Genomic DNA, 26,755 nt, shown 5'->3' with positions numbered 1-26,755 from the left:
GAATGCAAATGCTGAACACCAGGCAAGTTATTTGAATGACACTTGTGACGACTGCAAACTTAGACTTAATGGTTCAGGAAAGTATGGGCCAGACCATCAATGGAGCCAGTTTCTATCAGCCGAGATTTTGGCCTTGTGTCAAAAGCGTTTCTAAAGATGGCTAGTTCTTCGTTTAAAAAATCTGCCTGTTTCTCTTTCTGAGGACCGGCACCAGGCTGGGGAAGGCTGGGAGACATTTTTGAGAAGGTACTAAGAAAAATCAAGGGACGCATCACAGGGCTTCAGATGCCACAACAGGCTGTTATCTTGCAGTAAAAAAGTATACGCATTTTTCCTTATGACACAGGAAGAAAAGAAAAAGCAGCTAACTTGTAACAACGACACTTTATTTTAAATATGTGCTGCTTTCCCTCAGCCTGCCTTGCATCTTAGTGGCTCTTTTTCTGAGAGGAGAAAGAAACCTAGTGTTAGAGAAAATCCAGTGATAGCCTATTGATTTTGAAAATATCTTTGATTGATTTGCATAAGAAAAGAAGGCCGGGCTTGAAAGGTGTGTTGCCAATGTCGGCCTGTGCATTACAGAACTGCTAGGCAGATTCTTGGTTTTGCAGATGCACATGGTGTCACAGGCAAAATTGCTCCCAGCAATGCAGAGACTATTTATAAAATAAAATAAAAAAATAAAGAAACCATCCTACTACTAGCAGTAGTTATTTGCATTGCTGAATCTCTCCAATTTGACATTAAAGCTCCATTTCTTCTGGATGTTGAACAAGTGTTACAGGCATTATCTTGGGCATTTATACTCGTGCTCTGGGAGTGGGTGGGGGCACTTTAATTACAGCAGCTTTGAGAGCGGCTCTAATGAAAGCACCCAGAACGTCTCATGTATCAGCATCCCTGTGCTTAAATACGGTGGCAGGGTCACTTTAACTAAAGCTCATTTGACGAGCTTTAGTTAAAGCACCCCTGTCGCCATGTTTAAGCGCGGGGTTACTGATACACAAGACGCTGGAGTCTGCTGGAGTGTAGTACTTATCACGCTCCAGCAAACTGGATTAATCGAGCCTGCTCCATTGTGCTGGAATTACAGTGCATCGGAGCAGCCTTGCTGCTCTTGTATAGGTGCCCCTTAATTAAAGCCAGGGACCGAATGGGGCCTCGCCCAGCTAGAAGCAAGAGCGGCTACAGCTTGAGCTAAAGAACCGCGGTTCTTTAAGTGGAGCTGTAACAGATCTGTCTCCTTCACCGAGTGGGGGACCAGCAAGCAACACAGGAGTGTAGTGAGTGACAGACCTGTCTCTGAAGAGCTCGTACTCTATAAAGAGGTCAAATAAATGGCAGGGGGATAAAAAAGGAAGCACAGGCCACGTCTACATGAGATGCTGACTGCGCTGTATGTAGCTCATTACTACTGCGCAGTAGCGTTGCATGGCACGAAGCGTGATGTGATGCTACTGCGCAGTAGTAATGAGCTACTGCGGTCAGCATCGCCAAAAAGCCGTTCGGCGAAGCTGCTGTGCAGTGACTCTGGTTACCACGCAGTCATTTAGTACTTGTGTATAAAAGTATTAGATGACTGTGCAGTCAGCATCTCATGTAGACGCGGCCACGGAGGCATAAACCGACCTGTCCAAGGTGATACAGCCCCAGGAACGGAGCCCAGACCTTCTGTCCTCCAGGCTAGAGCAAGGTCTTGGTAGAAAACAATAGCAGTTCCCCCTCACCTCTGGAGTCTGCCAGCGCCTCCATCTCTTGTTGTGCTTGTGGTGTTTAAATGTTATTGAAAATGTGCTTCAGAAGATATTAACCCTCTGTTAATGTCATGCGGTAACTTCACATTTTCTCCGTTTCTACAGCACCGACAGGAGGTACCTGCAACTATTTTAAATTTTACCCTCAAAAGAGCTTCTCTTCCCAGTGAAGCAACTCAAACATGAGACTCTGTAAAGAAAATGATATGGGAATGGTAAAGAAAATACATGAAATTTCAGACCTGTTTGCCATATTGGATATTCTAAAATCAGAGCTGGCCCCGAGATTTTTAGTATTGCAACCATCATCACCGACAGCGGTGAGAACTTGCTGCCTATGCATTTATATCAGACAAAACAAAGCAACCCCCCCCAATTATGTAGCACTTTTATCCATAGACCTCAAAGTACTTCACTCATTAGGGTAAATCTGGGGTAAATCTCCCCAGTTTACACACAGGGAAACTGAGGCACAGGGTAGCAATGTGACTTTTTCCCAAGATCTCATGGCACATCAGTAGTAGATCTGGAAATATAACTCACGTCTCTCTATTCCAATCTAAAGCTTTGGCCACTAAGTGCCACTGCTTTAACAGAGCTTCACTCCTATCTGCCTATAATAACTACAAGGCCATTAAAGGCTTTTCATTTTGGTGGGTTTTAGTTCTGGTCAGCATTTAGGTGAAAAAGTCCTTGAGAGGCACCAGAGTGCTGCCCTGCCGGTGACCTTAGCAAGAATAACGCCCCCCTCTTTTTTTAAATGCTGCATCCCCTGTTGAGATGAAATCAGGATATCCTGGTGACTGTTTGTGGCTATTTGTTAATCAGCTGTGATCATAGCTGATTTACAAGTTGCATAGGTCCTCTTTGTGGACACTCTTGTTAATTATTTTTTCCTTCCAGCCACGTGAGCACTGTTTCTTGGAGGAAAAAAACCCCACACACAGTAGCTTATCACAGCAACAGAAGAAACGTATACAAGCATTTTACTGGTTGCTGTTTTCAGCCTTGTCCTCGCTATTGAGGAAAGCAGAGGGTTAAAGTGACTGGGAAAGGGAATGCGAATCATAGCAAGCAAGTGCCTCGTGCAATTGGAGGTTTTTAAACTCTGGCCTCCTGAGAGTTGACCATTTCTATCCAGACAATTTTCCACTCATAGTTTCTGAAGCATCAGCTAAAATTTCAGCATCTGTAAGCAAATGCTTACAGCACAGTGGGTAGTTTATCAAACAAATACAAGAGAACGCTATTCAGGACACAGGTTATTGTCCTGTTGTTTAATTGACTGATCTTTTCTTTCCCCCCTAACTATGAAGCCAACCAGAGAATACGTGGCCTGTCTCCAAATGTGTTATGCAGCTTTGTGAATATGGCAAAAGGATGGAATCTCATGCATCTTCCAACTAAATGTGTATATAGAGTTCACCAGTGAAATGACTGCAAATGCATGACATTTTATAGGTATTTGCTTCATGGCATATGATAAGAAGATAAAATACCATGCATTTCCTAAAGAAGGTACTACCATTTCAGCTTCTGTTTAGAACAGGTGTTTTTTTTTCTCCTTTTGTGATTGTGTGCTGGTAGTGAAATACATGACATTTCAGAACTTTTTGTCATGTAAAAATTATGACAAGGCATGACAAGCTGATGAAATACCATGTGTTTTTAACATTTGCCTGGCAGTAAGGCAATTGTAAAAACACACATGAATTTTCATACTGTCTTGTCATAAGAAACATGCATTTTGGAAACTGAAGCCTGCCAAGTCTAGTGAAAGGGATCTCTTATTTAACCCAGGGATAATCAAGCAGCCTCTGCTGTCCTCCATGCATTGGGCTGACTTCTCCTGTGTCTTTTCTGCCAGCCCAAAGCATTAGTCAATCTGGTGGATCTGGGCATTGGGGAAGTCCACTGGCATATGCATAATTTTAGGCAGCTTGGACTCAATATAACAGCTCTGAGACCAACAGCCCAAAGCTTCAGCATAAAATAAGCTGTCGCTGGTGTTATGGCAGAGCAGTGGTAGGTAGCTGAAAGGAGGCTGGAGCACCCATAGCCACCTGGCCGTTCCCAAATGCAAGGACGCTCACAAGGCCACCCATTGAGGAACTGTATGTGTGGCACAGCCAAGGAGTAAGACAAGAGTTATGTTTCTGTGGCTTCCAGACCTGGTTTGCCCACTGGGTCTGTCTGCACAGCTACAGATTCCCAAGGCATTTCTGCGCTGCTGTGAAGTACACCCTGCACGCTCAACACATTTCCAGAAGTGAGTGTAGTTGCTGGAGGGTGGCCTTGAGCATGCAGCTGGCAGCACTGCAAGGTGCTCCTCTGCCCAAGGTGCCCATTGCCTCCTCTGGTATGGGGCAACAGGAGCATGTGGGCAGGCCCTACCTCATCATGGCACTTGTCAGCATGGCCCAGAGGCAGTATAACATTAGCAGGCCCTCTCCATTGCCTCGCAGAAAATCATGGGTTGCTCCTGCCTTTGAGGCCTCTTATATCTATCTTGCAGACATTGGCCTTGTCCCCAGGGGAGATCTCTGCACCGTGGGTAGAATTGTAAAGGTCCCCCTGAAATTTGAGTCTCAGGTCCTTTTGCTCATGATTTCCTGCTTAGTGACTTGTACTGCTCGTGAACTAAGGTTGATGGGATGGGGTAAATAAAAGAGATTGTTTAACTTGTTGGAAATGCTGTTCTCACTAAAACATTCAACTAGCAGTTGTGCCCTTGTTCATTAAGATAAACTAATCTGCTTCTCAATGTCAGTCTTATGCAGTCCTGTTTATGTCAAGCAGAATATCCATCTGTTTTTCCCCCCCCTAAAAAAATTGGGTTAGCAGTTATTACAACTTAAAAGAAAGCCTTGATAAGTGGTAGTATGGAGTTTGAAGGATTATGCTCTAGATTGATTTTTTTTTTTTAACATGTTGGGGGTTTTTTTGTTTTGTTTTTCTTTAAATCACCAACCTCTTCTACCTGGTCTTGAATTAGTTTCACAGGGTTTTTTCTCATTCATAATTCAGCTAAACAGAGATCAATTTAGGAACATCTACATGTTAGGCCAGATCTTCAGCTGATATAAATCACGGTCGCTCTACAGAAGTTTGTAGGGCTGTGCTGAATTACGTTAGCAGAAGAGTCTGAGTTGCCGTCAGCAGGAGTCTATTGGCTAAAGACTTCAAAAGGATCAGGATTTCATTATCATTTTTATTCAGTGACTCTTAAGATAGATAAAGAAATTACAGGGAGAAGAGGATTGTTAACTTCAGCAAATACAGTAATCTAGATTGTAAGAAAAAAATCTTTATTATAAGAAAAGAACAAGCTATTTGACATGCTCAGTGGAATGGTTGGATAAGGAGAGCCATGGAAGAAGAAGAGTTTTCCAGACTTATGAGGCCCAGAAACAGTGGTACAAACAAAGGGGTTTCCACGATGCATTTCTTTTGATAGCATACTCGGGCTAAGTACAGACAGTCAAAAAGCTAGAGGCAGAATCAAGTCAATCTTTCTCTAAGCTCTGTAGATTGGATGGATAACCCCCTGAACTCCTGTTCACTTCTCAATTGGGAAAGGCAGCCAGATGCCTGCAATGGCCCCGACCAGAAGACTGGGAGGGCATGGGGGGTGCTAGAGCATGTTCCCCAGCCTGTTGGCCATTGTCAAGCCCAGCCAAGCAGGGGCCACCCCATGTTGGGCCATCCCCAACTTCCTGCCCACCTCCTTTACCCCATCCTCTCAGCTAATGAGCTGCTACAGCTCAATGGTGGTGTAGATGAGTATTTCCCAACCAGTGTACCGCAGCACAAAAGAGTGCCATTAGAAATGAACAGGTGTGCTGTGGACTTTTGCCATGGCCATGAGCTACAACAGGTATGATGCCTTAACAGGTGTGCCACGGGAAACTTTTATTAATACAAGTGTGCCTTGAGCTGGAAAAGGTTGGGAAACACTGGTGTAGGAGCATGGTTAGGAGTTGGGGAATAGTCTACATTGGTTAAAAAAAAAAAAAAAAAAGATTGAAAAAGGAAGTTGTCTCTCTCTAGCCCTAAATGTGTAACCCTATGAAGGGTATCGGGAAGAATGGGGTTTCACTCTCTGGTGATACGGGTGTGCTGTTACTCACAAGCACATCCTGCTTGGCTCCTGGGGAGAGGAGATGCACATTTCTGCACTTTTACGCTGTACTTGTTACTATTTTAAAGTAGAAATAAACTTTTTAAAATGTCTCCCTACTCTCCACACCCCCTGCCCCCCCCAGTCTTTTGTTAACCTAGAGCTAAGATAACTCAGAAAAACTGGTATCAGTTTGCTTAAAGCTGCAGAGTTAAACACAAACCGCTAGGAAATGTCAGGAGTGAAACAGCCCCTGCAGCTTGAATTTGGGCCCATTTTGGGCATGCAATTAAAAAAAGCCTCATAGGCTGCTTACAAATGTGTGCATGGGGGGAAAAACAGTGCTTTACTTTCATCTTGACACTGCACCCCCTTCCCCAGGCACAGTGCATGCTTAGAAGAGAAATCGCATCTGTTTGACCCGATTTGCCCAGTGTCTGTATAACTCACGCCCTTCAGTGGGGCTTTCTGGTGCTTTCATCTAATAACTAAATCGGCTATTAGATAAAAGCTCCGCAGAAGTGTGAGAGCTGTACAGATGCTAGGTAAACCAGGTCAAATTGACACAATTCCTCTTTTGGTAAAGTGCTGTTTTTTTGGTTTTCCCCACCCATGTCTGTCAGCAGCCATAAAGCACATGAGCAGCAATTGTAAGCAAAGCCAATCTCAGTCCTTGAAGGCCTGGGATACTTTCTACAGAAAGACTTGTCACCTACCAAATGAAGTCTTGAAGGAGCATGTGCACAAGGTGCATAACTTGGCCAAATGGAGAGGTTTTTTCATGGGGTATACTATCAGTCATGCTACCAGTAAAAACAGAGTCCCCCCTTGCCAAAGTTCAAGTCCCTTCTCCAAGCAAAGAAGTGCTCAAGCTTCTTATCAAAATGGTTGTAAGGGTATTTAAACATGGGGATAATCACATAGTTTGCAGTAATCTCACACTCCAAAATGACTGCAGCTTTTTTTTTTTTGAAACTGTCTTTTGATGAATCCAGCCTGAAGCTAATGCACAAAAGGGAAATTTTGGCCCATGTGGTTAAAGTTTGGTACTTATGAGCAATTGATAACATGATCTTATATAATGAAGGTGTTGAGCCACCTCAAGCAGAGGAGTTACCAGATCTACTTATATTTTCTGCTATGAATAATACCAGTGTACTAATGTACAAATCACACAAGACCACCACTATTGACAAATCCCTTCCCCCTTAGAATATGGAAATAATGACCTAGATTTAACACCCAAATATTTTATTTAATTATGTAGTTCACACATCCATTTTATAACAGCCTTGTCAGGAAAATTCATGACAAATATTATAAGAACCTTAACTTTTCCGTGTAAACCTTATGCATATTTAAGCACCAGCTTGTGTGTCATGGTTAAAGTCACTGGAATGCATTTTGCATGTAACTGGTAAATAGGAACTGCTAACTTTAAGAGACATTTGGATATCTATCGTGCTGGGATCCTATGACCCCTGCTGACTTCCTGCCCTTCGGGCGTGGGGCTGGACTTGATGATCTTCCAAGGTCCCTTCCAGCCCTAATGTCTACGAATCTATGAAATACTTTATATATTACTTTAAGTCATCATTTCAATGCTTTGGAACTGTGGTCTCCAACCTTTTTAAGCACAAGATCACTTTTTGAATTAAAGTGCAACCCAGGATATACCTCCACCCTATGCACAGATCGAGGGGGCACATGCCCCACAGGCCTCCATCGTGGTGCGCGCAATGGTGGGAGCCCACCCACACCCCTGAATGAGCCACCTGGGCTCTGATTGTCCCACCAGCAGGCCCAGCTGGGTCCCTACTCTATGAGGGTTACCATATTTCCAGTACCAAAAAAGAGGACACTTGTGGGTGGGTGGGGCAAAAGAGGGCAGCGGGGGCGGGGGAGAGGAGAGGAGGGAGGGGTATAGGATGGGGGGGCAGTGATATGCCTGTGCCCTGCCTCTGCCCCTCACTCCCAACCTGCATCCCACTGCCCCCCCAGCCCTGCTGGTGCCCCTCACTCCCGACCTGCAGCTGTGTCCCCCCAGACCTGCCATCCATGTAGTGTGTGTGTGCACGGACACACATACAAACATGCACAGAAACAATCAAACCAGCTGTATCTCTTACCTGGGAGCAGTTTGCTGGGGCCTGTGTGCAGACCATGTGACCCCCGGCAGCCAATCACCTTGCCCACTGCTCCCAGCCCCAAGCAGCTAGCCTGGGAAAGCAGAGGCAAAGCAAAAACCCCGACATTTGCTAGTATTTCAAAAACCCACCCGGACACAACAACAGGGGGCCAAAAAAGAGGACATGTCTGGGAAAACCTGGATGTATGGTAATGCTACGCGTGTGCGCGCCCACACTCAGGCCCCCCAGACTGAGAATGACCATTAGAGGCTCCGCGATCGACCAGTTGATCGTGATCTACCAGTTGGTGACTACTGCCTTGGACAGCTTAGGTGTAAATGAATCGCACTTTTGTGTGCCAGCTCATACCTGCAGCCAGATGGCAATTTGACCTGGTGGCACTGTTTCTTTGGCCCGTAGGCCCTGCCATTCCCTTTTAGCACCTGTCAACTGCTGCAACCATTTCTAAGATCTATTTTGCAGCTGGATTTAGGGCTGAATTCTTGCGTTTGTTCTTCTAGGACAGCTTCAAGAGTTGAACTGGCTTTTTAAACTGATCCTTAGCGAGTCCATTGCTGGTGATAAGACAGTATTTGAGCTGTCAGAGATTTGGCCTAGTGCTGAGCTATCATGATTATTACTGATTACTGGTAGCCATCTTCTTTCTATGGACTCACCCAGCTTAACTGCAAGGAATTGCAAGCAATTGAGTGTGCCCATTACATCACTGTGCAAGAGACAGGCACCGGTGTTTTTATGCTTTGTTTAACCAATTTGCCAGGACCTTGCCATCTGATAGCAGATTACTCAGAGCAAAGGGAATATAATGTCCTTGTTTCATGAACGCTTGCAGTTGGTGTGCTTTTCAGCTGGTAATTTTCCCATCTGGAGTATTTTCCGACGCGTCTCTGCCTTCTGCAGTACTTTCAGCAGATTTCTGATTTGTCGTGATTTTGTCAGCAGAATGACAACAAGCTTGGCAGAAGATCTGAAGGCCAATTTGTCTGGGTTATTTATCCCTCACAGAAGCATATTAATGACAGCACTGTAGGCTGCAAGCAGAAAATTGTGTTGGGGGGAAAAGGGTTGGGTTTTTTTAGCTAGCTATTAGCTAAGTCATAGTAACAATCATATATTGCAATTGGAGGAAGCACAGTGCTTACCTGTATCAGCCAACATGTGAGAAAACGACACCTGCCTTGTCCTCATTAGGATTTCACTGTGTGTTAGCTAACAAATGATTTAAGGAGCACTTTTCCCCCCCTGGCCTTCACTGTGATCAGTCTTACTAGACCCAGGATTTTCTAGCTTCAGTTTCAGGGTCTTTTAACACATCAGTAGCAACAATAAAAATACTAAAATCCATGTGAAATAGATGTACCACTAAAACAATAATGTCTCAAACATAATCCTAACGGAGCATCTTTTTAATCTCCCCCAAATTAATGTTTTTACTGCACTTGCTTGTGACCTTTCAGACATGATCTCCAAATACCTTTACAGATTGTTCAGTGTGGGCATGCCATATGGTTCAGGAATTTCAATGTGCAGCTTGCATTGCCAGGTAACACGCCCCATAAATATTGCCAAAATGATAATTATACTGGTTTGTGCTTTCCCTTCAGAGACACCTTCATTCAGTTTATTTCATTAACGCTAAAGACTTGTTAGGCTCTATTCTTAAACCTACCACTTTTTGCAAACGGTTCCTAAGATTTCCTTATGATCCTAAAGCCTCACCAAATATATTTGGTGAATATATTATTTGTGGTGACTTATCCACTTAGCTCTAGATTGTATAGCCTGCTACCTACAGAAATGCACTGTATTACATATATGACAAACCATTGCCAGAAATGCAACATATAAATGACATGACTCGAAACCTAATCCTATTAGCTCCTCTTAATTCAAGATAAGAATTAACATTTCAAGAGAAATTATGCAAGTTACCATGTCAGATGCTAACCGGTAGGCATATCTAAAACTTCACTATGTTTTAAGCTTTGGGTCTTAGCAAGGTACAGCTGGAGTTTCTAGTTCAGGTGTTTTGTGCTTTATTTATCATCAGAGGCTGGGTAGTTCCAGTTCCCTTGTTATCCTGATGTCAAACTCCTTATAATAACAGGTCCAACATTTTTCTAGTTTAAATGCATCTATAGCAGACCACCTGTAATTCCCCTCTTCCTTTTTTGTTGCAACCTATGTAAATAGTTCACTGGTTGGATCTCTTTTTACCCTTGTGATTGTGCTGTATTTGAGCAACACCAATAACAAGAACTTGGGTTTTTTCCCCCAAACCATGCAGATTTTCCCCTTTGCTGTCGCATATGCAGTCCAAGACTTTTCATGCTCGTTCAGTTTTGCCCGCAGCTTGCCAAGGACACTCTCCAAAAGTTTGCCTCCTGGGCTGCAGACACAATTGCAAATCCTTTCCCAAACTCACTCGTTCAAGACCCGTAATGGACACACACTGCAGTTGTTCAAGGCAGTGATTGCAGACATGCGCTCTTTGCTGTTTGATTATTGAGTTTTCTCTCTGTGTCTTGAAACCACCGCGTCGTGCCAGTGTTACGAACATAATGCTAGAAATCGAAACCACACGTAAACTTAATACAGTATTCAAACACTTAGAATTATCATGTGAGTGCCATAAACCAGCAGCACACAAAATTAGTGTACTAAAAGCTTTTGGATAATTAGCTGCCGTTAATACTTCTACATCATCCCTGTAGTACTTTGGATAATCTGCAATGGTGCACTGATCTCCAGGGTAAAAGCAGGGAGAAACCACTGTCATTACAATGTTCACTCAAGCTTGGCAAACTAATTGCCTTGCACTTGCTCACTGTTTTTAGTTTGACAGCCAAGTTGCGGATGAGGAAAGCTTGACTGGATTTAATTGCTTCTTGCCAAAGCTTTCTGACAAGGTTAACTGTTTTAGCCTCTTTATGTAGTAACAATTGTTCTAGCACAGTATGAGCAGTGTTGCTTCTCAGGGTGAAAGCTACACGTGTATTTGCACAATACAAAAAGACGAGCTTGAAACAAAGGCAGGAGCATATCGCAAACGCGCAGAAAACAGATCTGAGCAAAGCTGGACACTGGTGCTCACATTATTACTATTTGAGCTGCTTGTTGCTGCAGCATGGCTGTGCTCCAATGTGGTGGCTTCTTATTTTTGAAATATGACTTCTGTTTTCTGTATACTCTTATTTGTGTTAGTGTCTGCAAGTCCTGGTAGAGACCGGGTCTCACCTTTGCCATGCCAAGACATAAGAGAGAAATCTTGCCTGGAAGTTGAAGTGTGGATGAGGGAAACAAGCTCAGAAGGATGAGTGGATTTGGCCAAAGACATGCCATGGCAGAATTGGGAAGAGAACCGGGAACAGAACCCAGAGCCTCTGACTCCTACACCAGTATCTTACACACTGGATTATACTGGGCACGTCTACACAAGATGCTTAATGTGCAGAAGACTATTTCTACTGAACTTCAGCATGGCGGGCAAAGCCTGTGCTAATGTGCAGTAGATTTAGTCTAATGTGCAGTAGCGTCACAAACCCCCCCCAACTTTCATCTGTGCTAATGCGCAGTAGCATGGATTACGGCTCATTATGTTAGTACCTGTCATTACAGGTATTAAACTTAATGCACCATAATGACATCACATTAATGAGCGTGTAGACACGCCTGCTGTATTCTACATATACCTACAAAATGCTAAGGGTACCTAATATTTTAGAAATGACGTGTCCTACAGACTAATTCAGACTCCTGTATGGGACAGGAAGGTGGTGCAGGAATTCATAGATTCATAGATGCTAGGGTCAGAAGGGACCTCAATAGATCATCGAGTCCGACCCCCTGCATAGGCAGGAAAGAGGGCTGGGTCTAGATGACCCCAGCTAGATACTCATCTAACCTCCTCTTGAAGACCCCCAGGGTAGGGGAGAGCACCACCTCCCTTGGGAGCCCGTTCCAGACCTTGGCCACTCTAACTGTGAAGAAGTTCCTCCTAATGTCCAAGTTCCTCCTAATGGCCAAGTAGCAGTGGTTACTTCTTTAAAGTCTTTTTATGTCAGAAGAAGTAGGTGGCAAGACTTCCATCTTCCACTTGCATCCTCTCTTATTCCCACCTGAGTTCCAGAATAGCACCATCTGCCAAAGTAGTTTTGGACCATGGGGTTTATTCAAAACACACTCCTTGCTCCATTCTTGTTCTGATGTAGGAGACGTGTTGAGAAAAGCAGAGGAAACCTTTCAAACAAGGAGCAATCCTCTGCCACGGTGGAACAGAGAAATGGGTCGAGCTTCTACAAGGCAGCCGACAAGGAGGTACAAAGGACCGGGTTCACCAGTGTTGCCTACCTTGTAGAGCAGCAAGGCTGGGGTCCAGTGAGATGCTTTAACAGTCAGAATTTGCATGTTGCATAAATGACTACCCAAAGGGCGAGGGAAGGAAGAGCCATGCCCCAGCATCAACAATATAGTGGATTCTACATCTGTTCAGGTAGTTTTAGGTGAATTCAAGAACAGGAGAAGAGGAAATGTCCAAAAAAATATTAAAAAAAACATCTTCAATGTTATGTCTAAGTGGTGCCTGAGGAAATTATTTTTTGTTATTTCCAAAAGCCATTTGCAAAACATCCCTCAGTACTGCAGCTCTTCATTAATTGATAAAAAGTGGATTTTTGGTTTGGGTTTTTTTTTGTGTTTTTTTTTTTTTGAGGCAGGGAGGGAGGGCAGTGGGGAAGATATGGAACGTGACCCAAGGTTTGCATCCACTTGGGCTAACATTGCATTTCTTCCAAAGTCCGTATACCAGTTGCTGGGGAAAGGCTGTCAGACCTGTCAAAATGTGAGAGTGGAAAAAGGATCAGTTGGTTTTTAATCCCAGGACATTTGACTGTTCAGAGCTTTTAACAGGAATGAAGACATTGAAAAGCAGGTTAGCTCAATGGCAGACAATGATAATTCTTCATTATTAAACCCTGATCCTCAGTGGATCTCTGACAGTGCGTTTGCTGACACAATTACTATCTGCTTAATATGGCCTTTGATGTATGTATTTGCAGGAGTAGAAGTGCTTTTGAGAGGACCAAAACAGATGTGTTCCGAATCAAAACCTACAATGTTGGACAAATAAAGAAAATAAGGTATGAACCTAACACGACTGTCTCTAGACACAGTAGGCGCATCTACACATGCAGTTAATGTGAGGAAATAAACTCCGGCACATTTCACACTGGAATTTATTGCTCCCAGGCATTGCTTTTTGCGTGTGCGCCCAGGACCACAGCATACTGAGCTGGATTGGAGCAGCCCCAGCTTGCAGGGGGCCCTGGGCATCAGCCTGCCAGCCCAGGGCTGCTCCGACCTGGCTCAGCGTGCTGCAGAGGGGCCGCCTAGGGCACGAGGGTGCTCCAGTGCAGGGCTAGCGGGCAGACAGGCCCCACTCTGAAGCACCCTCATGCCCCAGCCAGCCCCGTCAGCATCTACACGTGCATTGCTGATGAATAAAGAACTTGTGTCGACAAGTACTATCCTAGTTTAGTGTAACCTAATAAGGCCACACGTGCAGACAACTGAAAATTTACTGTGGAGCTAATTAGGCAGCTCTGCAGTGAACGTCTCATGTAGACATGCCTAGTATAGCAAGATGCTTATCTCGTACTGAGCAGGCATGATGGTTGGGACTGAGGATCAGCCTCCAATTGTGCCACTGCCAGCAGAGACCCTGGGCGCAGATTTGCAAGTGCTGACTGTGGGGAGTCGATTGACACCCACTTGGCACCTACGAACCCACAGGCTCCCTTGGTCCTGGCGAAACTTTAAAAGCCATGTGAAGAGCTGGGGGCTGCACACTCAGTTTTTATAGATCCCAGTGATCCAGGACATTTAAAGCCATGTGTGCAGCCCAGTTGCATGTGCATTTTTCTGATGTCCTGGCGCACGGGGACCCAGGGATTAGGAGGCCTCTCCCTGATCCCAGGGTCTTGGCATGCTGGGACCTTTGAAAATCCATGTGTGTAGTTGAGCTGCAAGTGTAGTTTTTAGACATCCATGGCATGTAGGGGCCCTGGGATTAAATATCTTGCCCCACAGCCCCTGCGGGGATTAAAGAACAAGGCAGGGAAGGCGAATGGGAACGGGGATTGCCAGGTTCCCCATGGGATTGCTCCTCAGCTCTGCTCCGCTGTGGAACCCGTAACCTGCTTCTTGACAGCTTATTTTTATCATATATTGTGGAACATCTTTGTAGCACTATAAATCAACCGCACATGTAGCATGTTACTATTTATGGTGCAACTAACACATTAACGTGATAAAACATGTGCCAGGGGGCCTACTTACACCTGTAGCTTTTGTCTCAGTGAAGTAATTGGGTTTGGTGTATGACTTGCTGTAACACAAATAACAGCTATCATAATAACTATGTTTAATCAATGCCAGAATGATCTGAATGAAATTAAACGTTAGGGGGGAAAAAGAATAAGAAATGAAGTGGAAGAAACAGAGATTGATGTAGACAAAGTAAGAAAATGAGAGAGGTGAACGAGGCAGCATAAAAGGGGAAGGAATAACATGGGTGCTAATTATGTAGATAATATAATTGTTTATATATATGATTACATTTTTCTGTGAACCTCTGTGTGTGTGTGTGTGTGGATGGAGGGTTGTAGGGGTGGGTGTATATTTAGATATGGATTTGTATGTGTGTATGTGAATATCTACGTATTTTTTTATGAACAGATGTGCATATGTTCACACACACACACACACATACACACACACACACGCACGCACGCACGCACATGCATGCAGACAGGCACCTTTTTCTTAAATGGGAGGTTGTGACATCATTAAACAACAAATACAGGGCCATGAAGTGTGAGATTTAAGTACATAGGTCATTGCAATAAGTTCATTTACTCTTAATGTTGCCTCGTGTTGGTCCTTGTGATATATTTTATGTGCCAGAACCTGTCAGAATCAAACCAACCCATCCCAACCGGCCCATGCATTTTGTTCCTCCTTTGTGCCATAGAATTGAGCATGACAACACCGGAATGAATGCAAGCTGGTTCCTTGACCGTGTGATAGTGACTGACATGAACAGACCCCACCTCCGGTTTTACTTTCCTTGCAACAACTGGCTGAGCAAGGATGAGGGAGACCGACAGTTCACCAGAGATCTGGTCGCCACCCTGAGCCCTATGGACATGCCCAAAAGTAAGTGTTTTACGATAAAACTGAGCTACCTGGTTCCTAATCAGTAGAGGACCAAGTCCAACCCAACACAAGTATGTCTTATCTGAAGAGAGAAAGCGGTCTCAGTTCTATGTCTGAATGCTAAATATTTCCAGATGATGGTAGCATTGTATATTAGGATCCCAGCCCATTCTCTCAAACTTGACACCAGCACTCCAATGCTTTGTGAAGTACTGTGTATGATATCATTACTCAAGTGGTGCCTGTTTTGCAGAGTGTTTTAAGCTAATGATGTTGAAAGGGAGGCAGCAAAGCTTGCAAATCAGACGTGTACTCCCGGTGCACAAACTATGCGACGATGCATATCAGTAACATGAGTGGCAATATGACCTGATATCAAGATGTAAAAGCTGAGCCTGCAAATAAACTTGCATTTCATTTCAGGTAGCTCAATGGTAACAAACCTGAGTTTTCCTGCCCCACCCCAGGAATATACCAACTCTGTTAATGATCCAGTTTGGGGCGTGTAGAATACAAAGTAGTTGTTCATCATCAAACACTGCTTAGAGGGAAGGCAAATTAGTTGGGTTGTGTCTGTGTGGGCTGGGAAGGGAATCATGTACTTCTGTTACCTGGCATATTTGTTCCGTGGATAATGAGAGGATTTGTTGCATCAGTGCTTTCAATGTGGCTTCTGTGTTGGTTTCCTGATATAAAAAACTGGCATAATTCTTACACTTAACAAGTGTTTTGAGATCCTCTGTTGATAGAGGGTGTATAATAGCAAAGTATTATTGTTAAGATTTTACCTGGCCTGTGCTGATGAAGGTAACATTTTTCATGCCATTGTCAGGATACTAATCTCAAATTGTTTTCTTCATTTGTTTTTCTATTAATGAGGTGTCTCTTTCTAAGGCAGTTTTCATGAATAGAAGATATAGAAGGTATCCTTTAATACTCTTTTTGGTGTATGTGTATATTAAAAAAATTCACATGAAGCATGAGTTGTCCTAGGAATGAGGATACCGCTGGAGGTGCTCAGCCAGAAATCCCTCCAACTAGTCCATTGTTGGACTGTTTTATTCTTTCTGTATCCCATTTAGCCTGTGACACAGAAGAGTTAATGATACTTTTGAGGGACTGGGGGAAAGTATTATATAATTCACTGCTGTACACTGTCAAAGCTAGGTCCCTCAATGGGAAAACCCACTGGTCAAATGATTTCTCAGTGGATCTTTTAAATGGCACGCCTGCTTTTGGGGTTGCTTTTTTTGTTTTTTGTTTTTAACTGTTATTGCTTCTTTCTGGATGAGTTGATTCAATTTGCTTTGTATTGTATCGCACCCTTTTTAGAGACCTGTTTGCCACTATGTGTTGTCTCACACACCCAACAGGGAAATAAAAAGGTCATGGTCCAGATCCTCAGCTGCTGTGAATTAACATAGCTTCACTGAAATTACAGAATCAGGGTTGGAAGGAACTTCAAGGGTTTTCTAGTCCAAGCTCCTATATAGATGCAGTAGTCACTATTCTTAAATTAGCTAAGACTCATTACTTGACCAACATTGCTTTCCACTGGATAAAGAGGCTGGCCCTATGCCCTTGTCATTCTAATGAAGCAGTTTTGAATACTGGACTGGCCAATGACATCGTGTTGGCACTGTAAGTGGAGAAAGAATCATAGGATGATAGAAAATAGAGCCGGAAGGGATCTCACAGATTCATGTTGTCCATCCTCCTGCTCAAGGCAGGATCATCCATGACTAAACCATCCCAGCCAAGTGTCTGTCTTCTCAACTCTGCTCTTGAAAACTTCCAGTGCTTGGCCATCCTCATAGTCAGAAAGTTCCTCCTAATCTCCAACCTAAGTTTTCCCTGCCGCAGCTTGAGGACAATGCGCCTAGTTTTGTCCCTTACAGCCACAGAGAAAAGCTCATCTCCATCCTCTCTGTAATATCCCTTTAGGTATTTCTGAAGACTCTTATCAAATCCCCCTCAGTCTTCTCTTTTCCAGACTAAATAACCATATTTCTTTGAGCCATTCCTTATAAGTCATGACTCCCAGGCCCCTAATCATTTTTGTTGTTCTGGGCTAGGCAGTTTCTAAACTGTCCGCATCCTTCTTGAAGTGTGGGACCCAAAACTGGACATAGTACTCCAGATGAGGCTCACCAGTACTGCAGCCTAGCCACTCATTCCCTAGTCTGCATTTGTGCATGCTATTATTATGTCCCAAGTGCAGGACTTTGCACTTGTCCTCGTTGAGTCTCATCTAATAATTACAGACAATTTCTCCAGTCTGTCAAGGTAATTGTGGATCCTAGCCCTGCCCTCCAGAGTGTCTGCAGCTCCATGCAGCTCAGTGTCATCTGCAAATTTGCTAAGTGTGTTTGTGATCCCATTATCCAAATAATTAATTCATAGATTTCATAGACGTTAGGGCTGGAAGAGACCTTGAAGATCATCAAGTCCAGCCCCTGCCCCAGGGGCAGGAAGTCAGCTAGGGTCAAAGGATCCCAGCAAGATAAGCATCCAAATGCTTCCTGAATGAGCCCAGAGTGGGTGCCTGCACCACTTCTGGAGGGAGTCTATTCCAGACCTTGGGGGCTTGGACAGTAAAGAAGTTTTTCCTTATGTCCAGCCTAAAACAGTCATGGAGGAGTTTATGACCGTTGGCCCTTGTTATCCCTTGGGGCGCTCTGGTGAACAGATGTTCCCCCAGATCCTGATGCACACCCTTTACATACTTATATAATTATAATATTAGATAATACTGGACCTGGGAGAGACTGCTAGAGAGCCCCACTTGACATCTTCTGCCAATTAGACATTAAGTCATTGAAGACTGCTTATTAAGCATGATGATCCAACCAGTTATTTATCCATCTTACAGTGGTCTAGCCCAGTACTTCTAAACTTCAGTGGACTCAAGGCACCTCTCCATAACGTTTATGAATCGAGCAGCACCTAGTTTCAAAACATAATATATATATTACAGTGCTTACCTACTTGCAGAGGGGTTGGGCAGCGGGGTGGAGGATCATTCAGGTAGAGACTGCATTTATCTGTTTAGCTTATCTGCTTATCTCCTTACCCTTCACTTATCTCCTCAACACCCCCCCAGCACCCTTGCAAGGATCTGATGGCACCTCAGGATGCTGTCCCCCAGGTTGAGAGTCATTGTTTTAGTTCAGCGGTTCCCAAACTCTGACATCGCCCACCGGCAATTAAAAAAAGATGCAACCTTAAGTACCACCAGCAAATGTTTCACACACATAGGTGACAGACTACGTATTAAACCAACATCCAAACCTTTTGCAATCGTAAAACATTGTTTTATCAGTTACGGTAGCCACATAAAACAACTGTAAATTGGAAAAAAGGCAGTGTAAACTTACCCATCCAGAGATGCTTTTGGGGATGTCTTCAGTGGGTCTGACTGCCGAGTCCCACAGCCCATATGTGAGGCAGAGGAACAGAAAAGGCAGCATCTCAGGGTGAAGCAAACTGAGGCACTTGGGGAGCTCTGGACAGCACTGGGAACTGAGGCAGGTCCCATGAGCCTCACTCAGACCTGGCACCATCTGCCGTTCCCCTCTCCTTTCCCCACCCCATGTCCAGGGAGAAGACAGCCCTGGCCCTGGTCGATCCCAACATCTGTTCAGCTTCTCCCGGGCTCTGCCCTTTCCCATTCCTGCAGCTGCCTGTGACATTTAGTACTGGCCCAATGCAGCTTAGGAAGGTCTCTGCAGATGCTGCTTTCCGGGGACCCCCATTTGCACACCCCAAATCCCGGTGGGACTGAACCGCCCTGGCAGTATGGGAGGGACCATGGAGCTCCTCTTCTCCGAGGCTGTGCAAGAGGTGGGGCTGGGAGGTGGTTTGCTGTGGAGCTTCATGGTTTGAAAAACTCCTGGGCTTCAAAATCAGGGCCCTGTTAACATGTACCACTGATAAGTTGTCTGCATACCACTGGTGGTATGCGTACCACAGATTGGGAACCGCTGGTCTAGTCTGTATTTTCTTAGCTTCTTGATGAGTTCAAGATCCTCAAGATTCAAGACCTCAGACCTTGCTAAAGTCAAGTTATGTCACATCCACTGCTCTTCCTCATCCACAGAACCTGTCAATTTATTACAAAAGGCAATCAGGTTGATCAGGCGTGACTTATCTTGGTGAGTCCACACTGGCTGTTCCTGATCCCCTTGTTCTTCACTACGTGCTGTTTGTCTCCTTCCCTATCTCTGCTACCAACTGTACTTGTCATCTGGTAGCTGCCCCTGTTTGTGAAGGCTAAAGTAAAAAAGTAGCTTTTTAATACTGCAGCCTCCTTTGCATCATCCCGAACTAGACTGTCTTCTGCATTTCATAAGGGACCTGTGGTTTCCCTGGTCTTCTTCTTTTTGACATACTTGTAGAAACCTTTCTCATTGCTTTTTATGTCCGTGACCAGATTATTCCCTGGCCTTCCTAATTTTCTCCTTGCATGCCCATTCAGTTCTCTTATACTCTATTATTATATCTACTCTATTCCAATTTTTATTGGATCCTTGTTTGAGTATCAGTGTACTGAAGAGCTTGCTGTCTAACCAGGCAGGTCAACTTCCCATTCTTCTGTTGTATCAGGATAGCTTACCCCTGGACCCTTAAGAGGGTCTCCTTAAAGTACAGCCAGCTCTCCTGGACTCCTTTTCCCTTCAGACTTGCCTCCCAGTGGATCCTGTCCATTGGGTTCCTGAGTTTGTTAAAGTCTGCTTTCCTGAAGTCCTGTGTCCTTCTGTTGTTCTCCTTCTTCATCATTTTAGGGCAACTTTCACCCAAGATATTTTCCACCTGCACATTCTCAGGGTGTGAATGCCATGCTCCCTTTCCTAAAGAATTTGCAATGAAAACGGAAGGAAAGATGCGTCTTCCAAAATCCTTGCCGTTGTCTCCTCTATTTAGCTTGCTTTAGCTGCTAGAAAGCTATTTTTTGACATTTTGCAGCAGGGAAGCTACACAATTGTCTGGACAAATGTGGGGAACTGGCTGTCTTCCAGAGACATGGGTGAAGGGCTGGATGTCTGCCAGGCGCCAGGTATGAATTTGTAACAGAAGAGGACCCGCTCAGCTGTCTTAAGTTGCGGCTCCCCTTGAACCATAATTAATGAAAGAGAAACATTCACAGACTGCCGAGGTGAACTGTCAACCACAAATGTAAATTTACCTGAATGTATTTTGCTCCCTCTGAATCCATAATGGTCTGAAATGAGATTGTGATAGGACTTTCCTGGTACATGCAAGCTGCTTGCCCTAAAGGTCTCTCACCCCCCCTTTGCAACTCTTAAATGGATTAAACAGGCATTTCACCTTGGCACACTCATGTTTTCCACGCTGCTAGGCAAATGAATAATTGTGTGCTCAGGTGATTTTGGGGGTGTTGGTTGTGCTCAGGTGATTTTGTGTACCTGTGCTTAAAGATTAATGATTCCCAAATCTGTGTTCTGATTGGCTGCGTTCAAAATTGGCATTCTTGTTTCCCTTGTGGTCTTGTTTCTTTTCGGACTTGGTATCTGAGTGCCCATCCTCTCTTTCTCTCTGTTTGCTTTTGCACAATTGGATGTCTCCACTAGTCTTTGGAGGCTGCTAGCTGCTTCCCATTCTCATGATTAATTTTCCCATCATGAATACATAAATGACTGCTAAGAGGTTCAGGTTTTTTATGGAGTGTGAGAGACCTGGAACGGTGATGGAAAGATTGTGACTTTTGCAGATGGGGTGATTGTGATTTGTCTTTCTGTAGAGGCTTTGCCCTTCACCTGACTCCTCTGTGCTTTATGTCATCTGTTTGTTACAGCCTTAACCCGCACATGCTATTCCTTGACTTGTGGAGCTGTTACTTCTGGACTGAACTCACTCTCAGGCAGAGATTTGCACACCATTTTGTCCTCAGAACAGGACTGGCCAAATCAGTTGGCAGGCCATATTGCCCATCAGCTCCCAAGGGGTTAATGCTGCTGCTATTCACACTAGTCATTAACTGCAGCTGATTGAAAACACTACATTTAGCAGCAGGAAAAGGCTGTGTGAGAGGGTATGGCTGGGCTGACCCAGCAGCTCTGACAGCTGTGGTAAGAAAACCCACAAGCTTAATGACCCACCTCCACGGGCTACATGTTACCCATGGGCCATGTGTTTGATACGCTTGTATTTGATGAGTACAAAAATGATTAACAACAGATCTCAAAATGTAACCAATGGGGAGACATCAGTAAATGGAGCCATTACTAGCAGGATCCTTCAAGGATCACTTCTTCGTCCAATACAGTTTAGCACATTGATCAATAGCCTGGATGATCTTTGCTTGTACAGGTGCAGATGGTATCAAGATCGAGAGCGTAGAAACGCTGAGGAGGAACATTAAAAAAGGGATGTGGATTGATGGATAAATGGCCATTATTCTCAAAATGTGTTTTAATACAGTCACATGCAAGCTAATGCAGCTGGGAACTGCAAATACAGAATATGCCTACAGGATAAGAGCCTGTACCTTGGAAAGCAGTGATACAGAAAAGGATGTAGCAGTCATCAGAAATGTTACTTTGACCTGAGCTCCCACTGCAATATATCTAAAAGGGCTAAAAAGATTGCTGGATGCATAGAAAGGAGCAAAGCAAGTGAAAATAGGAGTGTGATGTTGACTTTGTACACTGTATTGATTTAAGACTACCACTAGGCATGCTGATGTCCGCACTCCAAGAGAGATGGACAAATGCTGACGTGTTTGAGGGGTAGTCATAAAAGTCATGCAGGGGCCTAGAAAAAAAGATTTATCACGTGATGGTTAAGTGGTCGATCTATTCAGCATGTCAAAGAAAAGATTGAGAGGTACCTGTGGATAGGCACATATTGATAAGTGGAAGGCAGTGGGGTGGGACTACAAAATTGCAGACAAAGATTTCACAGATTTCATAGACATTAGGGTTGGAAGAGACCTTGAAGATCATCGAGTCCAGCCCTTGCCCCAGGGGCAGGAAGTCAGCTGGGGTCAAAGGATCCCAGCAAGATAAACATCCAAACATTTCTTGAATGAGTCCAGAGTAGGTGCCTGCGCCACTTCTGGAGGGAGCCTATTCCAGACCTTGGGGGCTTGGACAGCAAAGAAGTTTTTCCTTATGTGCAGCCTAAAATGGTCATGGAGGAGTTTATGACTGTTGGTTCTTGTTATCCCTTGGGATGCTCTGGTGAACAGATGTTCCCCCAGATCCTGATGCACACCCCTTACGTACTTACAGGCAGTAAGGATTAAGGCTCAAGCCCTGCCAGCCGGTCAGGTGACAGGAAGAGGAAGGCCAGGACCCTACAAATGGCAAATGGAGAAGACCTCAAGATCCAGGTCTACCGTCCAGTCATTGTTGCCACTCTCCTTTACAGATGTGAAATGTGGGTGACCTACCATTGTCATCTCAAGAATCCTCCACATCAAACAGGAAGATCGCTACAAATGCTAGCATTCTCGCTGAAGCCAATGTTACCAGCATTGAGTCGGTGATATTTAAGCACCAATTTCACTGGACTGGACATTGTGTGCAGATGCCTGACTCTCAAGCTCCAAAAACAAGTGCTCTACTCCCAGCTTAGTAATGGCCTGAGATCTTGTGGTGGCCAGAGGAAATGCTACAAGGATACATTGAAGGTATCCCTCAGGAAAATGGATGTCAACATCAAGAGTTGGGAGGAGCTGGCTACTGACTGACTCCAATGGCAGTGCCACCTCAACCAAACAGCAGCCTGTTTTGAAGTAACGTGTCTTACCCTTGAAGCAGAGAAGAGAGAGCAGAGAAAGAAAAAGGAGGGGAAGCCCAGCCTGTAGCCTCCTCTTTCCTGTGGAAAGACCTGCAACTTCTATGGACAGATCTGTGACTCAAAAGTTGGACTGGCAAGTCACCTCGAGACCCATCAATGAGCTGTGGTAGGGATCATCCTCAAATTGAGGGATTGCCGACAGTGACAATATGGAGTTTGCAGAAGTTCCTTCAGTGTGCGTGCTGGGTCATGCTAAGGATTGGGTTCAGGAGGAAGAGGAGGTTAGTAAGTTGGGAAAGGTTATTATCGGAGCCATTTGGTTGAGCTGGAGGTCATTTTTAGGAGTAGTGCATCCTTTTTTTTTTTGCAGAGGGGCTTGGACTAGATGTTTCTGGAGGTCCCTCCCTTTCAACCCTATGGTTCTGTGTTTCAGCCTATGTTAAAAACTGGCTTGTAGAAAGAAGGTTATGAACATTGGAGAGGACCATTTGAAGAAACAAAACCAATCTAATCAATGGCAAAAAAGGACAGAAATTCACAGTCGCTTCCCCCACCCCATATCAAAATTCAACATGTAATTGTGAACTTCAGAAAACAGTTTTGAGCAGCTCTAACGATTAACGGTGTAAAATCTCGGAAGAGATAGTAGCACTTACTGACTGTAAATAGCTTAATCACTGTACTTAGAAGGGTTCATTTCACTGAATGACACAATGTTCTCAAGGATGGACTAACATTTCAGATGTCTTCATCAGGCCGATTGTTTTAACTCTCTCTGAGACCCTGATTCATATACACTACAGTATACCAATGGTATTTTGATGATTATGGTACCACTGATTCTTACTGGCAGCTAGGAGTAACTTTCCATTATCACTACTAATGACAAGCAAGGGATCTTTTTCAACCTTATGCTGCTTCCCTTGCCCTTCTGAAATCTTAGGTTGGCTGTGAATGAACCTTTGCCCAGAGGGCCTGATCTAAGCTGAAGTCTACAGGAGGCTTTCCATTCACCTTGGCAGGCTTTGGAGCAGGCCAGCTCTGAGCAAGGAAGCAATTGCCAGAGCTTCTAGTTTTAGCGGGTGGAGAATAGCAAGGCTGATGCCTCAGAGATCGCTCCAGGTGCACTTTTAAAGTTACCGGTGTTGGGAACTCTGTGACAGAGAGTATAAGTAATGCCATCCACAGGGCAGGAACTGAGTCCATCATTGTCAAGTCTGTACCTTGCCTTGTAAAATAATAATAATTTACTCTGAATACAAAATAATGAATGACGGAGATGAAACTCCATTGAACTCTCCTCCCCCTGCAATCCTTTGCTGGTCTTGCTTCTTCAGACTGCAAGGTCTTTGGGTCCTGGACTGTCTCTCTGACTATGTATCAGTACAATGCCTGGCACAACAGGTCTTTGATCTAGGTCACTGTGCCAAATAATAAATAACAAACATGATGATGAGTACTGGATGATGATGGAGCACCACATCCAGTTCTGGGCTCTGCACTTCAAGGATATGGAGAAGCTTGAGAGAGTCCAAAGGAGGCCCACGCGCATGCTTAGAGGCCTAGAGACCGGGTCATACGAGGAGAGGCTCGGGATTGTTCAGCGTGCAGAAGAGAAGACTCGGAGGGACTTGGTGGCAGCTTATAAGTATATCAAGGGTGTACATCAGGGCTTGGGTGAGCAAAAGAAGTAATGGGCACAAACTGATTGCAGATCGCTTCAGGCCAGACATAAGGCAAAACTTCTTTACAAGTCGAGTACCAAGGGTTTTTTATAGGCTCCCCACAGAGGTGATACAGTTACCCACCCTGGTGATCTTCAAAAAGCATCTTGGCGCCCATCTTGCTGGGGTTATCTGATCCCAGCCATCTTTCCTGCCCAAGTGCAGGGCAGCTGGACCCGATGAGGTCCCTTTCAGCCCCTAACAACTATGAAGTGATAAGTCTATAGTTGAAGTTTATTGATATGATAAATAATTTGTTCATGTCCTTCTGGCTTGATCTTTGTCCCTCACGGGGTGCCCGTACACAGTTTCATTCACACTCCTGTGAACTTTCTGGTATTTCAGCTCCCTTTACACAATGTTGGCAGCACCCAAGTGTTTGGTTTCTCTCCTCCTCAGAAATGAATCAGTAGTGTCATTGTGGTCTCAGCCCAGTTTGGCTGAGCATTGTTACCATCTGATGGTTTTTCATTAGCCCACATAAAAATGAATGAAAGTCTGGTGTGGTTCATAGTATGTCCACATCAAAAAAATCAACCCCAAATTTGGGACTGATTGGCCCCTTGATGTTTGTGTGAACAGAAAGTCAGGGACTGAATTAGGCACTGGTCCTACCTCTTATGACAAGGAGTGGTCCATCTAGATCAGGGCTGATAAATATTGGTAAGGGAGAAGCTTGTATTGGTACTGTGTTTATTATGTAGTTTAATAGCCTTTGTAGTATGGGGGGTCAGTCCAAAGCGTTTTGTCAGCATTAACTTTACCATGACTTGAGTTGGATTAAGAAAAGAAATTGAGGTGTGGTTGGGATTAAATAACCTCCTAGCTGAATATAAGACATTTCCCATTGGGCACCAACTGGATAATACTTTTACCTTGCTATAACAGGCTGAAGGCTGGCTCTGTACTGGGAGAAAAGGCCGTGGACAGGTCAGGGTTCACCAGTATATTAGTTTATCGTGACCTAACTTCAACCTGTTTTCCAAATCTAGACAAATGCTATAAGAACATCCTGTAAGAACAAGAAAATCAATTTTCAAAGGGGCCTTTTACTTTTGTAGCCCTTCAAACTAATTGTGTAGCATAAATACCTGGATATAAACGTAGAATTTCTTGTGGTTCAATTAATGATGAAAGATAAGCCATTACATTTTCACAAAGTCCTGCCAACTTGGCTATTACAGCCAGGTTCAGAGCCAAGGACTTATCTCCAGCCGGCTCCTTGGCTGTTAACTCTGCAGAGTTGTTAAAGATCAAACACAATGGGCTATAAAGGTTTCAGATAATAGTTTATGTGAAACTCAGACAAGGCCACATATTCAAAATAGGACAACACTGTGACCATACACTGTGTGTGACCTCAAATTGTGTCACTGTTCCATTCACTTAATTAGTAATAACTCTTTCTCTGGGTAACGTTTAACCTTATCTAGCGTATTAATAATAAATATGATTACAGCTGCGCAGCTGTATTAAGCACTAGAAAGCTAAAGAGCTATTGAGCAAACATTTCATTCTTCTTGTTAGGATGCAGACACAACGCATTGTTCATCAGGAACTTGAGGCAGGAAGCAGCCAGTGTAATTGCATGGTATTTATTACCCACAAACTTATAAGTGCCAAGAGTTGCTAGTTGATTATTTTTATTACTATTAGTGTTTTGGCAACAATGGAACATCAGAAACAAAGGTTATATATAGCTGTGGGTGTATCATGGTAATACAGGTAAGTTGTATACCCTGGAAGGTCACAATGGGCAGCCAGAAATTGAATCTTTTTGAATAGGAATTAGAGACAAGCCCTGTGTGTGCGTGTCTGTGTGAATACAGAGGGTATAATGTGTGAAGAGTGTATTCAATATTCCTGTATTCAATATTCCTGTGATAGGAAATTATTGAAATTCAGCTGATCAGCTGATAATGACCTATTTGTTAGCGCTGGTAGGCACATGCACCCTTGCATAATCTGAAGATAGTGGGATCATTTACGGTGAATGGGATGGTTTTCTTGAACATATTGTTCAAAGGA

General features: G+C 44.1%; 1 protein-coding gene across 1 annotated transcript in view; it reads left to right on the top strand.

Annotated features, from left to right (window-relative positions):
- Nucleotides 1-26,755, top strand: part of LOXHD1 (lipoxygenase homology domains 1) — a 194,840-nt gene that overhangs the window by 1,988 nt on the left and 166,097 nt on the right. The window contains exons 3-4 of the mRNA XM_006034862.2: nt 13,082-13,162; nt 15,055-15,239. Of these exons, the coding sequence (XP_006034924.1) occupies nt 13,082-13,162; nt 15,055-15,239 (266 nt within the window). The remainder of the gene's footprint in view (nt 1-13,081; nt 13,163-15,054; nt 15,240-26,755) is intronic.

This window comes from Alligator sinensis, unplaced genomic scaffold (assembly GCF_000455745.1).
Source record: "Alligator sinensis unplaced genomic scaffold, ASM45574v1 scaffold518_2, whole genome shotgun sequence".
Taxonomy (NCBI): Eukaryota; Metazoa; Chordata; order Crocodylia; family Alligatoridae; genus Alligator; species Alligator sinensis.
Note: the sequence above shows the minus strand (reverse complement) of the source record. Positions and strands in the feature narration are given on the sequence as shown.